The sequence below is a fragment of the Taudactylus pleione genome, unplaced genomic scaffold, assembly GCF_031769625.1.
Source record: "Taudactylus pleione unplaced genomic scaffold, aTauple2 ptg000113l, whole genome shotgun sequence".
NCBI lineage: Eukaryota > Metazoa > Chordata > Amphibia > Anura > Myobatrachidae > Taudactylus > Taudactylus pleione.
The window spans coordinates 15,773,991-15,791,796 of NW_028284515.1; the positions used below are offsets into that span (position 1 = coordinate 15,773,991).

The 17,806-nt window shown below is 42.9% G+C and overlaps 1 protein-coding gene and 1 non-coding gene across 3 annotated transcripts in view; both read right to left on the reverse strand.

The window, feature by feature from the left end:
• Nucleotides 1-17,806, reverse strand: part of PSEN1 (presenilin 1) — a 67,594-nt gene that overhangs the window by 18,297 nt on the left and 31,491 nt on the right. For both annotated transcript variants that reach the window (XM_088471271.1, XM_088471270.1), the window contains exon 5: nt 12,132-12,273. In XM_088471271.1, the coding sequence (XP_088327397.1) occupies nt 12,132-12,273 (142 nt within the window). The remainder of the gene's footprint in view (nt 1-12,131; nt 12,274-17,806) is intronic.
• On the reverse strand, nt 8,530-8,694 carry LOC148525130 (U1 spliceosomal RNA). Its single transcript, XR_015878319.1, has one exon. It is a non-coding gene; the product is annotated as a U1 spliceosomal RNA (small nuclear RNA).

Here is a 17,806-nt window from a genome sequence, read left to right on the forward strand (position 1 = left end):
TAGATGGTGTCACACAAGCAGATTTCATGCTTACAAAGCATTTTACAATGATCAGTTGAGACCATGCAGTAAAAGTGAATAAAAAAAAAGTGTTTTGAAGAAAACCTCTCATTTCTCCTTTACATACTATATAACGTTCTTCCTGATACAAGGAGAAGCGATCTGCAGTACAGAATGGCTGTTTTCTTATGCAGAGTGAAACCAGGTAATAAGACAGCAAACAGCTTTATCCTAGGAACCTGATTCAGATCCGGACGCTAAGAAGCGTTCGCTCGTAGCTGGACGATTTTCGCATTCTGCGCATGCATCATAGTACGCGAACCAATGCGAGAGATCGGGAAGCGTTTGCTCGTTGCGCATAGACTGCCCAGCAGAGTGAGTGATAGGAGAAGCCGTTTGTGGGTGGTGACAGGGGCTGGCCATTAAAAACGGGGTAGTGGAGGTGCGAACGCAGGCGTGCTTGAGCATCTTAACGCTAGTTTCAGAGGCGTGCATAATTAACAGGCAGCGTCATAGTACACGTCACCTGGTTATATGCCACACTGAAGTGATTGCAGTGCTTGAGGTAGGGCATAGTCAAACTCAAGCGCTGCATTCACTTTGGATGGAACCTGATGTACCGATGGTTGTGTACACTTCCTGGAGATGACGTGCGCAAGTGGGCATCTTAAGGTAGGCTGGTGGGCAACTACATACACTGAGCGATCACACACCAAGACATAGCGCGTGTTTATGCCTTGCTGTGTGATCACCTGCCATGCCATCACTTACCCGAACTTGCATACGCTGGGTGCGAGCTTACGCATCTAGCGAGCGGCTCTGAATCAAGCCTCCAGTTACATGTTTAATACGCTAGGTGCCTCCTTAATTTATGGTTATGTATACTGAAAAAGTACTAAGACAATTTTCTTATACCAAATGTATATGGGCTAATAAAAAAAATATGCTTGGCGTCTTTGCTATGTGACACTACTGATCATTACTCAAGTACGTATTTGTCATAAAAGCAAAATAAAAGCATTTGAAACCAAAATCAATCAACATGAGCTGTTCTGGAGAAAAAAAAACTGCCTAAATCCTTACATGATGGAAAAAAAACAAAAAAGGATGCTTTGCGTATTTTACAGTGAAAGCCATCAGGTTTATCACACAAATACACACATTTTCAATCAGCACCAGCAATACATGGAAATTAGACATATGAAAACAGGACGAGGTTATAAAAGCGTCTAGCCCTAATTTTGAATGATGACAGTTTGTTAATGGGCCACTGAGCCTAAAATCTAAGTTGATACAATATGAAAAGGCACCTTGTGAGATTCATTAATATATATGTAAAATACCACTGGCAAAATCAGGCTAATTTAAAACACAATGCAAAAAAGTTAGGTATCAGGTCTATATATTTACCCTTTAGCAACTAGTGGAATTCAGCGAAAACTGGCTTAGGAGCTGCGTAAATTTGCTTAATATCCTTAGAACTTACATAACCTACATTGGCAGTTTTGCTATGACATTTTCAGTTTTGAATTGTCCATAAAACTAAATCACATTGTGCTTTGAGACATTTTTGCAATGTTTTGGTGAAACGGCTAATTGCTCTATTTGTAAAAATCTATTTTTAACACGTTAAACATTTTAGCAGTATCTGCAACTCAAAGGAGGAATAACTCTTGCTTATAGATTGCTGTTTGCACATTGAGTAACCTTATAGTCATTACCGTGAGCTATTCCCCTCAGGTATCAGCCATATTAGGCTCAGATAATCTGACTGCAGTGGCATTCAAGTTTTCTCAGCTGGCAAATAAATGGATTCCAACCAAATCTGCAATCTTAGGTGTCTATGTACTAATAGCTGTGGAACTGCCACAATTATTATCCATCCATATTGCAGGGGATATTTTCATTTTTAATAAAAATATCCCGGGTATATACACCGGGGAACTGGAAGGGACAGCGATTGAGATAAAAAGTTATATCCCCGGCAACTTGTAGAAGTCTTTCAAAGAAGTGAAAGACTTCTCCTGTGGACGCAGACAATGCGCACAGCGTCAGCTGCCGGAGGCTGCGAGAGAGATCGAAAAATCTCTCTCCTGCACCTGAAGCCTCCATAGGCTTACAGCAGTTTACACCATCTGAAAATTGTCCAAACTACTGGGGCTGAACTCCAAAAAGCTTCTTTATGGAGTTTAGTACATAGGGGTCAGAACGTAGTCCCCATTGATAATAATAGGGACTGCGATCTGCAGCACTAATTAGCACTTTGCCGGAAATTTCGGTGAAATATCCAGCATTGTGCTATTAGTACATAGCAACAATTCATAAAATTATACAGAAACTATATAATATACAGTTTCTGCATAATTTTATGTAAAAAACAGCTTGATACATAGGCCAATTAATCACTGATTTACATTGGAAGAATTAACTACATTTTTATGAAAACTCTCAAACAGTTTGTTACAAAATGACCCTGGAACCTTTGTACATACAGTATAATGATTTATGCTTTTAGCAGCTATATATAGCAAGCTTGCATTTTAGGTTTTGTGGTCCTTTAAAATGGTGGCATGGACAGATACTGGGCGGCAGAAGAAATAAAGTAGACTCTTATAATCGTTAGATGTACCATTTAGATTATGCCAAAGAAATGACCCACTGCTTATATCAATATGGACGCGCAATTCTGCACCTTGAATAAATAAGGGAACAAATGTTTCCTGGTTCTACCAGACACTTTGCCCTTCAATGCAGTGTGACCACACCAATTACAATGAGCCTTCATTCCCAAGATGCAGCAGCCAGGTCACCTAGCTAGGGGAAGGTTATCAGTGAGGGAGGTTAAAGGTGGGTACACACTATACAGATATATCTGCAGAAGATGGTCATTCATACACACTGAACGGACATCATCTGTGTCTGGCTGTGGTTCCTGGCAGCCAGGGGGCGAATCTGTCCCCGCGGCTGCCGCTGTGTGTGTACGGGCTGTCTGCAGACATACTGTACGTCCATCGGCTGTGAAGCACAGCCAATGCTATATGTCGGGTAACGACGATGTTCACCGACATATCGCAGGTACAGACTGGCCGATGGGCAGCAGATATATTGGCTGATCAATTGATCGGCCAATATATCTGTCAGTGTGTACACAGCATTAGGCAACAGTATCAACAGCACAGTAGTACAGCCCTAGGGTCCTGGCTACTGACTAACATGTACCTGTGTGTTAGAGAATTTAGAATGCAAGCTACCTCGTGTCAGGGACGGATGTGATGACAACCATCCTCTGTTCAGTGCCGAGTACTGTTGGCGCCCTATATACTGTATAACAGATCATAAAAACATTCCACATTGGCAGCTCTGGTGAACGGTTTGCCGACATGGATAGAAAGAGGTGAATAGTTTAATGTCTTCTCATCATGTCTGGGGCTGTCTAATGTCTGGGACTGCAAATTATATTCCTAGTGAAAGTGGCAATTTGTTTTCCAAATTCATAAATGTAACAATAATAGGTGTTCGGCTTTAGATTCGATAGATAAGATAGATAGATATGACTGGCCGTTAGATACGATAGATTCCTGATAGTTTAAAGTGTCTCCTAATGTATACTGCTTGACTGCAGCAGGCAGCTGCAGGCTTATATCTAATGTCAATGAAACATGCAGGGACAGGACATAGAAACATGCCATCTCCCATATGCATTTTATTACCTTAAGCAGTATTCATTTTGTAGATTACATAATGGTCTCCTGCATCTCATTCTTATTTAGTGGCTATTTTGGATGAGAAAGTTTAAGAATAGATACCGTAGGGAAAAAATAAAAAACACACAAATCCAACTCTGCTCAAATTCTCTGCCGGTGACGGACCGATTCTAAGCCGCATGTCGTCTTGGATTATTAATAAATAATAATAAAAAAAACAGGCCAATTATGTTCTACAATGCATGTTGTACAGTTACTTATTATCACATGCCAATGCAATAAGCAAACAGTGACCTGAACAACACTATCTAATTGTGTCTGATCACAAAAGGGAAATAATTATGTACTGAAATAAAATATGTGTCCTGGGTCATTCATGAGCTTGTTATTGGACTATGTGCTTCTCGTCACCTGCATTGTCATTTCTAAGCAAATTGAGATGAAGTGTTATGGGTCTGACAAGTGACAATGCCCCGAGCCACCACCCCGCATTTTGTGCATACTCAGCTGCATTTCTCCTGTAGGCTCATTTCTTGTTATTATATGTCATCATTTTTATTTTTTTTTACTTTACAAAGGTTCTTTCTTATTCTACTTTATTTTTTCTTTCCATGAAGTGGTCTTACAGCATTTTTCTACAGTACTAGGAGTGTATTACATCCAGTGTAGCCCCCTGGGCAAAGGCTTGTCTCCAAATATTTGTTGAAAGTGCTGTAAGGTTTTAAGATAATTTATATGTAGTTAAAGGTCCATTAAAGCAATGAAGCCTGCAATAACCTTAATTTAATTCTATATAGCTAGGACAAGACAAATAAAACTCCAGTTTAAGCCTCCTATTAATTCTTTAAACAGAATTTTATATCTTTTAAATGTTAGTATAATATTCATAAAAGTGATCTGAAAGATAGATTTTTGCTTTACAGAGAAGGACAAGTACAGACACACATCAGGCTCTTACAGCTCTGTCTGTTAATAGCCAATGTAATTTGATTACAGTGTTTGTTTCCAATTGTAAGGCGTTACGGAGAATGATGGCGCTACATAAATAGAGATTAATAGATGTAAAAAACCCAGCTCCTTAAAAAAGTACAAGAACAGGAAAAAAAAACCCAAAATAAAATGTATTTGGTAACCCTAGAAAGTGTTTTTTATTTAATTTATGGATTTCATTTTGAAAAGCATACAGTGGCTATAGAAATGTATTCACCATTGATGCTTACCTTCAGGGTATGCATCTACTGGAGTTGGAAAGCATAGCGACCTGATATAGCGATATAATTATAACAGGATTTTGGTACTTACCGATAAATCCCTTTCTCCGATTCCACAGGGGACACTGGAGTTCAAGACAGTGGGGTATAGACGGTGGTAGAGTAGAGCCTGGCACTTTAAATAATTCAGAAGTGTGACTGGCTCCTCCCCCTCTATGCCCCATCAGCCCCAGTTTAAGAACTGAGCCCGAGAGGAGACGGAGGACCATAGGAAAACGAGGAGAAGGAGGAGACCACAGAACGGAACAAGACCGAATGAGGGAGCACAGAGGAACAAACTGCAGGGAACACATGCAGTCACACAACCTTATAAGAAACCAAACAAAATGGCAGGTACGCAGCGCTGGGCGGGCGTCCAGTGTCCCCTGTGGAATCGGAGAAAGGGATTTATCGGTAAGTACCAAAATCCTGTTTTCTCCTTCATCCACTAGGGGACACTGGAGTTCAAGACAGTGGGGACGTCCCAAAGCCAACCTCCCGGGTGGGAAGCGCGGAGAACTTGCCGAACCCTTGGCAAAACCGAAAACCGGGATCACCAAGAACCGTAGGCCTAATGGAAAGGCAAGAGCTGAAGATCAAGTGTTGTAGAGCAGAGGAGACAATCAAGGCTCCTTGCTAAACAGCCATAGAAAATCCACACCTTACAGCGTAAATCGAATGGAATACTGCTAGCAAGAGAACAACCGCAGATGAAAACAGCTGAACACCGTAAGCTCAGCCGAAACAGACCAAGCACGAACAGAGTTGAACATGAGAAGCTGTATAATTTGGAGACAGCAGAATCCCAGCACTGCTGGACATAACTCATATAGTTATACATATAACAATACCAATCTACAGATACAGAGTTGATCCTGTCCACAGACTCCTAACAAGAGTATACAGGGAGCAAAAGACAAGACCGAACAGTCGCCCTGGACCATTCTTGAGGTCCAACTACTACAAGGTTGGCAACCAGAGTGAAACCATAGAAGTCTCCAATAAGGATAGAGATCCCAATGAGGCAGAGGCAGCTCTGAAAGAATCGAGACCACAATTCCTTTCAGAGCATCAGACAGCAGTACAATCAACTCAGAAACAGAGGGAAAAACAGCAACTGAAACCTTGCAGCTGTAAATCCCCATACCAGACCACTGGCAGAATGTCTGGCAGCCCATCAGTTGTCTGCCTATTGAGTGGTTACTACTGCCTGTGGTGGGTCTCGAATTAGTGTATGGGGCATCCCAGGTGGAGACCTTACAGCCCAAGCCACTGTGCCGACCTGAAAAGAAACCCACAGCAACAAACTCCAAACAACATCCAACATGATGGAAGTGCGTAGGCAGTATCAACTGCTGTCCTGAACATAGTATAAAAACAACCCAGTTACCCTAGCAGTTAAAGAGCACGGATGCAACAGTCACCCAGTGAGAGCTACCAATATAGGGAAGCAACCATACAGCAAGGCTACAGAACTAGGACAACCATAGAGGTACCCATCAGGTACCTGTCAGTGTGATGAAAATATTCACAGTACTGAACAGGAAAACCAACCAGGCCCCCTGCGTGGAACATAATGACTGTCACGCTTTAATATAAAGAAGTGCATAACCCCCAAGGCGCTACAGTCACAGTCCATTATAACCCCAACAGAAGAATAAAGTGACTTGCTATGCACGCCAGGAAAGCTCTAAAGTGTAGAGCCTACTGCTAAAAAGAGTGGATGGCTACTAAGTCTGCAGCTAGGATGCATAAGGGAGAATAACGGCTATGTCGTGTCAGGTTGCATGAAATCGGAGCATCTTACGAGGCAATAGTGGGGTACCGCTTACCTGTGAGCAATCAGAAGCCCTCTAGAAACTATGTAGAATGTCACTGACCTTCTCCATCTCACAGCAACCCATCACATCGGGAATAGAGAGTAGCTTCAGTGGGCTAAAAAACAATGCTCCATAGCACAGTCTTCAGTCTGGCGATGTTGCCGTAGGAGAGACTGTAGAAAACTAGCAAAATGTTAGTGGTAACAAGAAGGTCGTACTACAGGACTCTATACCTGAGCTTGTTCCATTAGGGATGTGTATCCTTATATAGATTATACATATACCCCAAGCACGGTCTGCTAGAGTAAGTATTAGTACATTAACACTTATAATGGTTAAGTGCGTATTAGTCAAGAGGCGGGATAGTGAAAGAATTAAATAAGACCCTGTACTGGTCAAGATACACATAGCAATATTACACATTTGATGATGGATCCCACCAGTGACCCTTGACAATCATAGTGTTCACAATGAGGGATTAAACTTGAACCGCAGGGCCCATGATTTACTGGATACCCACCAATCTAATCAAGCCAGGCCTGACCCTGCCTATTCGGCGGGTGGCCCTAGACCTTCAGGCACAGGAGCAGAAGTGTGGTCTGTTGTCATTTAACCAAGTAAGCCCTGAGGATGGAATAGAATCTGGATTTTTATGTACTGATAGGAATGTACCCAGGGGCCACTTTATAGCCTCATTTTATTGAGATATGCGACTAAACAATAATATGGAGTACAGGAACCTATACAGAGAAAGGTACCTGTACATAGACATAGAATGCAATAATTATCCCAAGTAAGAAGGGATATATCTGTAAAGAAAACCCCAGTTAGGGCTATAAAAAAAAACCAGGTGTTTCCCAATTATTAGGAAGTAGTCATACGAGGAACATGAATATATTGGTATACATACACACGTACACTTAGACAAATAGTTGCATGAGAAGTCAACATAGTAAGTATACTTGTCAGACTCCTGCACCAGGAAATCATTATGCTCTATATAATATATAAATATATACATAGTAGGAACCACAAATAGCGGCACTCCGAGACTTAAATAGTGATCAAAAAGGTATATCTAAACTATGTTGAAACAAACAGGCCGACGTTTCGGGGGATACGTGCCCCTTTGTCAAAGCGAGTATATATACATACACCTATATACACATACATTGTAATAATAATAACTCCCCCGAAAAGGGGGCGCCGTAGATATAAACTGACAGGAACAAAACTGTAAACCCAGAAGGGTGTAAGTGCCTATCTTATATACATGTGTGGACTACCAGAAGGCTCCCAGACAAGTATATGGTCCATAGTAGAAGCCATGCCTTAGGGAATTGTGACTATCACAATGTAAACTGCAGAACATGACTCTAGTCTATAGAGCCAATATAATATATTATAGCCTACAGCTTCTGGTAATCCCAGGCGGCTTCCCATCTGTGGAATTAGAGGTAACCTAATGATTGCGGAAGCATAGGCATACCCACACATATAACAAATACATTCATACATAGTAGGTGTAAATAGAAGTTGTTGTACCAACCCACCGCAGCAGGAGAGTCCAGCCTCCAATTGCAGTATCTTTCTTTTTAAAATATGCAAGGTATCAGATATAAAACTGATAAGAACAAATCCTACCCCTGCCTTTATGGCAAGGATAAGAAGCGATACATACATACATACATATATATATATACATACATACATACATGTACCCTCATACAAGGTCACAGGTAACGATAATTTATCCAGGAGAAAGCGTGAACGCAGTCCCCCACTTCCACAAATTATGCAGTCGAGATTTCCGCATTTTGAGAAATCATCGGGGGTCAGCACACCCAGAGTGCAATGGATGCGCCTCGCCCTGGGAGAATCACCTTTGTAATCATGGTATCTCCCCTGCCAGGTAAGTATGAACTGTGGCTTACCTCCACGCAGGGAGACTGCTGATGTGCCGTGTGTCCATCCTCTGTAGGCCTGATATTTTAGCAGCGCGCTGTCCCAGACTGGTATAGATCCTGGGAGCCTTCTGCCCTTGCCTTATCAGGTGAGCCATTTGAGCTCCAGTTGAACCCACCTTTTCAAAGTGGGGATCAAAAGGACAACCTCAGATCAATGAAGTATACTGCATTATATTTAATGTATACAGGCATATTTGTCATGCGGAGGGCAAAGTGACATGGACACAGCCTCTGTATTAGGCTGCGGCATGTTCCTCCCTGAGCTAGTGTCAGGGGTCCAGACACTCGCTCTATAATAGTGGCGGCGGGTCCCATGATATGTAGAGGTACTGCTTCAATAACATCTGACATTAGTGAGTACTGATTAATTTCCTAATCAAACAGACTCCAGCAGCCATCTTGAGATAGACAATTGTAAAATAGTCGCAACTATCTCTACACAGTGACATCACAATGACGTAGGGCAGCAGTTAGGATAGTTGTGGGGTCGACAGTTTTGAAGTGCTCTCCCCTACAGAATAGAAGTACATTACTGCTAGATAAAGTACTAACAAGTTCATTGCTGGAATCTGACCACCATATAGGAACTACAGAGATGAGCCAAGTTCTATATGGACCATTCCGCTGCGTGACTAAGTAAGCAGGAAGACTTGTAATCAGCTCAGTATGCCTCAGCATTATACTATCATAGAGACCAAACTAGGTTCTATCTAGATTCTACAGCTATGCACAGGGGAGACTATACACATAGGTCCTCTTCATCTATATATTTATTAACAGTTCTTATATATCGCAGCGTATTCCGCCGCGCTTTATCATTGGAAACATCAATAGAACAAAACTGGTTTTAACAGACAGTATATATAAGCAGGAAAGCCCCATATATATACACATATATACACTTAACTCATGTAGGCATGTATACAAAGCTACCCATATTGCATTATGTCATAGGTAGACAAATGTGCTTGGAACTAACTCCAGCAGCGGTACAGTGAGTGCAGCGTCTTCAGGCACAAACTTCTACGCCTCTCCCTGCACTGCAAGCAGCTGCCTCTGCAAAGTTACAGACTGCCTGTATTCTGTACAGTGACAGCCTCTGCATATGCCTGCGCTGTAGTGCGCGCCAACTGAGAGGCTAGAAAAAATATGCGGTGCCTGCTCCCCGGGAGCAGTAACGGCTGCCGGACCTAAGCCACGCCCCCTCACTGCCGGGAGTAGAGCCCCGGCGCTAACTGCATCCGGTCTTAACCGGCAATAAACTAACCCCTGCTGCTCACCACTATGGCATAGAGCAGAGGGAGGAGGAGATCACATCGGCAGCAGTCACACAGCGCTGTCAGACTCTTTTAAGTGAGCCAGCGCTGACTCAGCAGTGCAGGGATGTTAAGAGATGCGCCAGCAGCTCGTAGCAGGGCAGTGCACAGCGCACCTATGTAATTACAGACTGTCTGAACAGTCTCCCTTGATGGGTATCCGCACTATATGCGCGGTAGCTCCGCCCCTTGTAATAACGCTAGCGGCGTTATAACAGGAATCCAGGACTGTATGAGCCTGGGAGGGGGCGGAGGGGCCGCAGATCTAACTCAGTCCCCCGCTAGTCAGGGGAACAGAGCTATACTTACCAGCTGCTGGCATCAGGACTGCGGCTAGGCATAGGGAAGCACGGACACAGCTTCTATATTAAGCTGTGGCGTGTCCCTCCCTGAGCTACTGCCAGGGTGCCTGGGACCCGGACACGCACTCTTTATTAGTGGTGGCGGGTCCTCCTGATGCCTCCATGTAGCAGGCTGACAGACGCAGCACTCTGTCAGCCTGTCCTCAATGCTTGTTGAAGCTATGAAAATAAATAAAGTTAAAATAAAAGTAAAATTACTAAGTGTGGGCTGGAGCTCAGCCCTATGTGACCGGCTCTTCTCTGGCACATTTCTAAAACTGGGGCTGATGGGGCATAGAGGGGGAGGAGCCAGTCACACTTCTGAATTATTTAAAGTGCCAGGCTCTACTCTACCACCGTCTATACCCCACTGTCTTGAACTCCAGTGTCCCCTAGTGGATGAAGGAGAAATACACATGCACACACACAAATATACACACACATACACCTAGTCGGCGGCACTCAGTAATAATATGTCACACCAGCAGGTAGCTGATACAACGTTTCGATGTTTATTCCATCGTCTTCGGGAGATATATATATATATATATATATATATATATATGTATATATAGGATGTAGTCAAAATGCTGGCGGTCGAAATGCCAGCCGCCAAAATCTCGACCGTGAAAACCCGGCATGGGATTAAAGATAGGCATCTAAATACCGACGTCTATCATTAGCCCCACGCCGAAATCACGAAGCCTAGCATACCAAACATAGGTAAGCCAGGCATCAGGAGCTCTTAGCCGCAGGGGGGTGGGAGGATAAGTATTAGTTTTAGGGACTCCCGGGGGGGACTTAGGGTTAAGCAGCCCCCCCCCCCCCCCCCCAGGGAGAGTTAGGCACCACCGCGGGGAGGTTAGGGGTAGTCACTCCCCCAGGAGGGTTAGGTTTATGGCGCGGTGAGGGGGGGGGGTGTTAGATTTAGTCACCCCTGGGGGGCGGGGTTTGTTGGTAGGTTAGGGTTAGGCACCACCAAGGGAGGGTTAGGAGACTTACCCTAGTCGGGATCTTCATCTGACGGCCTTCCGGCGTCGGGATTTCATCCACTGGGCTTGGGTCTGGCGGTATTACATCCCTGCACCAATTTGGGTGAAACCAATGCAGGGGGCAAGTGGGATCCTGACAAGGTTTTACGGGGTTTGGGTCTCGATCTGACGACCTGTCGGTGTACGCTGTGCAGGCAGAACATTGACCCGGAGAGCTTGTTCTGGGCCTTCCACTGGATGGACATCGATGAAAACTTCACAGAGGGGTGGCAACCCGGTCGGACCTCACGACAGAGTGCGCCAGGCAGAACTTTTAATGCAAGCTATTCAGTGTTTTAAATGAGCCAGTTGAAAAGCAAAGTAATATAACCTGAGGGAGCACTAAACTTCCCATAACTCTAGTATGACCTTTTCATTTCGTTCATTTTTCCCCCCACACAGACAACAATGAAGAGACATATTAGTCAGTCACTTTGCTGGAAAATTAAGTTTAAATAAATACAGGGGAGTGTTGAAAAACCTATAGAAATTGGGCTGAACCACTATCATTAAATGAATAAAGATGACTAACTATAGAGTATTTGGGGCACACATTCCTCTATGGCTCTTATTTTGTGATCATAATTCCTTCCTAAGTGGATCATACAACCTATTCCTTGACAAATGTGAACAGCAGTTCAATACACCTGTATATTGATTACTAAGAGGACAGAGCAAAAAGGGGAACAGATCGATAATCACCTTATAACACCTATACTTGTACAGTACCACTAGGAGAATGGTCATGACGATGATTACGCTGATCATAATTGCAGTGTTGAGGATGGAGTTCAGGGCTCTTTGACCGACTGTTTCTGTGTCTTCTGTGAACGGGGTGTATATTCTAGGATTAGACAAGCAACACAGTTTCTGAGAATGTTACAGTGATATGTAAGGAACAAGAGAAAAGCAGTCACACCTAGAATTCTAGCATTTTTGCCTTTTGAAATCACCTTCCAAAATGATGACCTGCACAGGGCATACATGCCTAAGAGAAAATGAAGAAATGCATAAAATTATACCTTTAACAAAGTTCCATCAGCTTGTTTAATGCAATACATAGTTAAAGGAGGTAATGCAATTAGCTGCAATGTGCCAATCCGGATCCCGCTTGCTTTGCAACCTCTAATACAGGACATTCGTCAACACAATATATAAATCACACTTCATGTAAAGCATTTGCCAGTTCAATTATAGGTTTCCTTCTACTAGTTTGACAGGAGTGTTAGCAAGAATCACAGTGATGCTCAGCACGCTAAATAGATTTTAAAAGCCATTATGCATGTTATGTGCAGGTTAATGCATTATTTGGCACAAGCGCAAAACATGTTATATGATAAGTAATTCATGGCAAGGACATTAGAACATTGATTACTGCTTTGAAGCTGAATATTTTGAAACCTTGTAGGGTGGTCTCAATATCTCCACCAAGCATATGGGTCAGGAAGCAAAGTCAAAATGACAACGGAGAAAAAGTTACTTTTATAAAAGTGTTCATTGTCGGAAAACAAGGCATTATCTAAAAGTATAGTACGGGTTGTGTCTCCCATATCCAAATATTCCTAAATATGGTATTTTTTCTAGCATGACTGAGATAGTGAAACCTTCGTATTTTGATGGTTCAATGTACACCAACTTTGTTTAAGGCACACAATTATTACAAATATTGTATAAAATTACCTGCAGGCTTTGGGCCTGATTCAGACTTGGGAACAGAGAGAGAGAGATATCTCTCAACTGATCATCTTGGGGAAACCATGCTGCACTACAGGTGGGGCAGATTTAAAATGTGCAGAGAGATTCAGATTTTCCAAACTGACATCTAAATTGTAAAAGCAAAAGCAGCCAGTATTTACCCCACATGTAAATAAATGTATGTATTTACACCCCTTGTATTGCAATATGGTTTGTTCAGGTTCACAGTTGAGAGAGATATCGCTCTCTGGGGGTCATTCAGACCCGCTTGCGAGTGCAGGACGCTCGCAAGCGGGTCGATGTTGCCCCACTGCACATGCGCACGACGGAGGCAGCTCCGTCGTGCGCATGCGAGAGACCCAGATAGCGACGGGCACTCCGTCGCTCCGGGTCTCGCACCAAAGGGGGCGTGCTGTCGACGTTGATTGACAGCACGCCCCCTTTGGTGGGCGTGCCGGGGGCGTGGCTGCCAAACGGAGGCGTTCCCATGGGAACGCCTACCGTCTGAAGCCTGCCCCACTGACATCACTAGTGATGTCAGTGGGAGTGATTTTGGCTCTGATAGAGCCAAAATCACTCCAGGGCTTGCGGCAGCGAGACCCTACCGCAGGGTCTCCGTCGCAAGCCCGATGGTCGCGATGGTCTTGACCATCGCGACCATCATCATGGACGCTCGCATAAGCTGTGGGTGGTAACCCACAGCTATGCGAGCGTCCAGGAGGATGCTCCATTTTCATGGAGGGCCCTGATTCAGAGGGAGCGCTCTGGTCAGAGCGTTCGGCTCTGAATCAGGCCCTCTATTCCCAAGTCTGAATCAGGCCCTTTGTGTATAAGGTGTATATAATACATAAATGCATTCTGTGTTTAGATTTGGGTCCTATCCCCAAGATATATCATTATGGTATGCACATATTCCAAAATACGATATATATTCAGATATCCAAAATACCCTTAGTCTCAAGCATTTTGGATATGGGAGACTGAACCTGTATAGGCAAAAAATCCATCTCATCTGATGACATTAATGCAAAACTGAGCATTTTTATTTTTTATTTTTACAGCAGCGTCTGACTGTCACAATCAGTACAGTTTTGTTTCTTTTACCAAACTGCAGCCCTTCTGTATCCAGTGTAAATGTTGCAATTCAGTTATTTGCACTGTTGCAACATTATTCTTTTTCCTTCCAATAGAAAATCTTAAAATTCTAAAGAAATTGCAATAGTACAGTTGGAAAAAACATGAAGCAAATGAAGAGAAATAAATGGAAACACTTTTACACCAAAGACACTTGTGTGTTTACCTAACAGTAGTTTCCAATTCAGTCATTTCTTTTACAAAATAGACCAACTGCTTGAAAATGAATGTAATGGGGCACATCCACTAGACGATCTACTCCCTGTCCAACCTCTTAACGATTTTCCCTTGAAGTTTCCCTTGAAATTTGATCTTCCACTCTGAACTATTTGCAAAAGATATGCAAAAGATTTGCATAGGATTTGCAAAAGATCTAACGATAAACTATGTTGTTTCAATCTGTGATTGAGAGCTTTCAGCTGTAGTGGGCAGATAGTGGTTCATCGTTTGATCGTTCAGTGAGAACGATGTGTAAACGATGTGTAAACGATTTGTAAGCAATCAAGTGAAATTGACCTGCATGTTCAGTCGATGGAGGAGACGATCAAACGACCAGCGGGAGTGCGCATCGTACATCGTTAGAAACAATTACTGCACGATTTGCAAACGATGTTCAAACGATGTTTGAACGATTATCGAACGATTTTATCATTATCGTTCAATCGTTCAACTTTATCGTCTAGTGGATACCCCCCTTAACAAACTTAATAGCAATATCTAATACTACTACAAACTACGTGAATTCCAAGGGGATAACTGAATTGCCGCATCATGTTCAGAATTAAACTTTAACATTTATGACATCTAGGGTCAGAGGAAGGTACTGCAATTATTAACAAAAAAAACAAAAACTAATCTAATATATAAATACCTATATTTTCACTGTAGACAGAGGATACAACATAAATTCAATTTTGGAGATATGTACCATCATCATTACTTTATCTACATTTTGACTAATTTGTGGTCTACAGATTGTAGTAATACCGTAGTTAGAATTCTACAACCAAAAAAACAGGAGAGGTGCAGAAATGACCCGTTATTGAACGCACAAAGCCAGCAAATGATCATGCAAGACCAGTGAATGAACAATGTAACTTAATGTAATAAAAAGGCAACAGGTCAACTTACTTAGATGGTTAAATTACAATACAAGTAGATTGATAATTGAAGAAAAATATAATTTAATGTCTTTTTTGCCTATATTATAAGTATTTCTGGGGAAACTGTATACTCCATCTCCTCTTGGTAACATGGGAAAGGAAAAAATAATTGCTCCCGTCATGCCATACTCGCTCCTCTTTCTCAGGCCATTTCCAAGAAGTCAGACACGACCTGGTCATGGTGCTTACTTCAACTTAGTTATGGATGTTATCTTTCACTATTCCTGGATAGAACTCTCCCCCATATTCTACAATAACAGTCATTAATATATAAAGTTTTGACCATCTACATTCTCTTCATTAGTGTTCTCGCCTGAATTCTCAGGGGGAAATAGAATTGTTTTTGCGCACCCAATCGCCCATCTAAACTGACAAAGTAAATTCAATTGTTTCAGTTTTAACCGGGTTGGGTACGGGATGCCGGCACTCGGGATTCTGGGGGTCAGAATCCAGACGCCAGCATCCCAACAAGGTTAGGATACTGACACTTAACAGTCAGTATCCTATACCTCCCCCTCTCCGGTTCATGAACGCCACTCCCCCTAGAGTCTAAACCTAAACTCCTCCTCCCCGCACCCTAAACCTCCCCCCTTAGTGCCTAACCTTAACCCTAATTCTCCCCATAACTGCAGTACTTCCCATTTGGATGCCGACGGTAGGGATTCTGACAGGTGTTGGGATTCTGACGCCAGCATTCTAAACACTGGCATCCTGACTGTCAGGATATTGACCGGATCCCGTTTTAGCCTGACAGAGGTCTCTTAGAGTGTAATTTCTTTGCACCAAGCAATTTTCAGAACAGGGGCGTCCAATATTTTGCTCAATTAAAGAAATTCATGAAACTATAGTTCTCTCTCCCTCCCTCCTTCAGGAAAAGCAAGTCACCTCCCTTCTCCTGGCAGATTTGCACTGGCTTTCTCTAGTTGCTTGCACATTGATTATGGATGCTTCACATATAGTCCTGTTCATGTTGCTTTAGCACTGTCCTTCTTACTTGAAAGGTAAATGTCTGGATAGGCCCTGGGCAAGTAATTCAATTAATTGGACACAAACAGGTCTGGTCTCGAAGTAAATTTGAACCTTCTACAACAAAATTCAATTACAGAATGCAATAGAATAAAGATCATGATTTGGGTTATATCAGGGGTGGCTAGACTTTTGGACTTGTGACCTACTTTTAAAGCTAAAACTCTTGCGTGATCTACAGAGCATCTACATTCGCTCACGCCATCGATGCTCGCCCATAAAAGGGGGCGTGACATCACAGCAAGAAGCGTGGGGACTGTACTGCTGAAATCACACATTGGCCACCACAGGAAAAAATAAAATAAAAATATAATATACACACATTGGCCCTCACAGTAAAAAACCCAAACATAGTCCCCCCACAAGAAAAAACATATAATACATACATTAAAATTGTCCCAGTCCCCACAGAATACTGACCTGTCAGAGAGAGGAGCTCCCAAGTCCCTCCCTGCCCTCAGCCGTGGGCAACACCAGCAGCCACAGTGCAGGCTCACCAGTCTTGATCAGTCCAGGGTGCAGCACTGCACCCCCTTTTGGTTTTGGCGCCTTTAAGCCAGCTTTTCCCCCCGTGTTCCCCCTTAACCTGGCTCTGGCACAATGGAGGCTATTACATCGGACAGCCTCAACCAATAAGAAATCAGCCTAAATCTTATTGGTTATTCCTGTCATAGTTATTGGGTTCAGTTTGGTGCAGCTGAGCTAGCCAATAGGAATCACCCTAATTCTTATTAGTTGATGATGGACACCTGACCGTAAGTAAACATGGTAGCCGCAGCTTCAGCTAGCTGCAGCTTTGGCACCCCACCTGTGATTTTGGCACAGCAGCCAATAAGATTCACAGGAATTCTTATTGGACGCTGCAAACTGCTGCTGGATGGCCCAACGCGATCAACTGGTCAAGTGTCTGTGGTTGACTAGTCGATCGCGATCGACGCTTTGCCAACCTCCACCTCCGGGTTACATTATATTTTCAGAGGCTTTTATGCCACACAAGGGGGACAAACTTTATCACTAAGGAAAACATCATGCTGATGTTGTGTTAATTTAGTTTGAGGTCTTCATGCAGCCCAAACTATGGTGATGTTGTCTCACCATCTTGAATAGTAATTCACAGATTAACCTAATCAATCCTAGATTAATTTGCTACATAGACTGTGTGAATGCACTGTGGCTGCATGTATGCATGCAATATCAGAATCACCAAAAGGCGGACCAAAGACGAGAAATGACTGTTGCCTAATGACCCTTAAAAGGGTTGCATGCAGCCCTTATAAGCAAATTAATCCTGTAATACCAGTTCGACACAGATCCATCCGAAATTTACTAGGAGCTAATCTTGTATTCGGCTACAAAAGA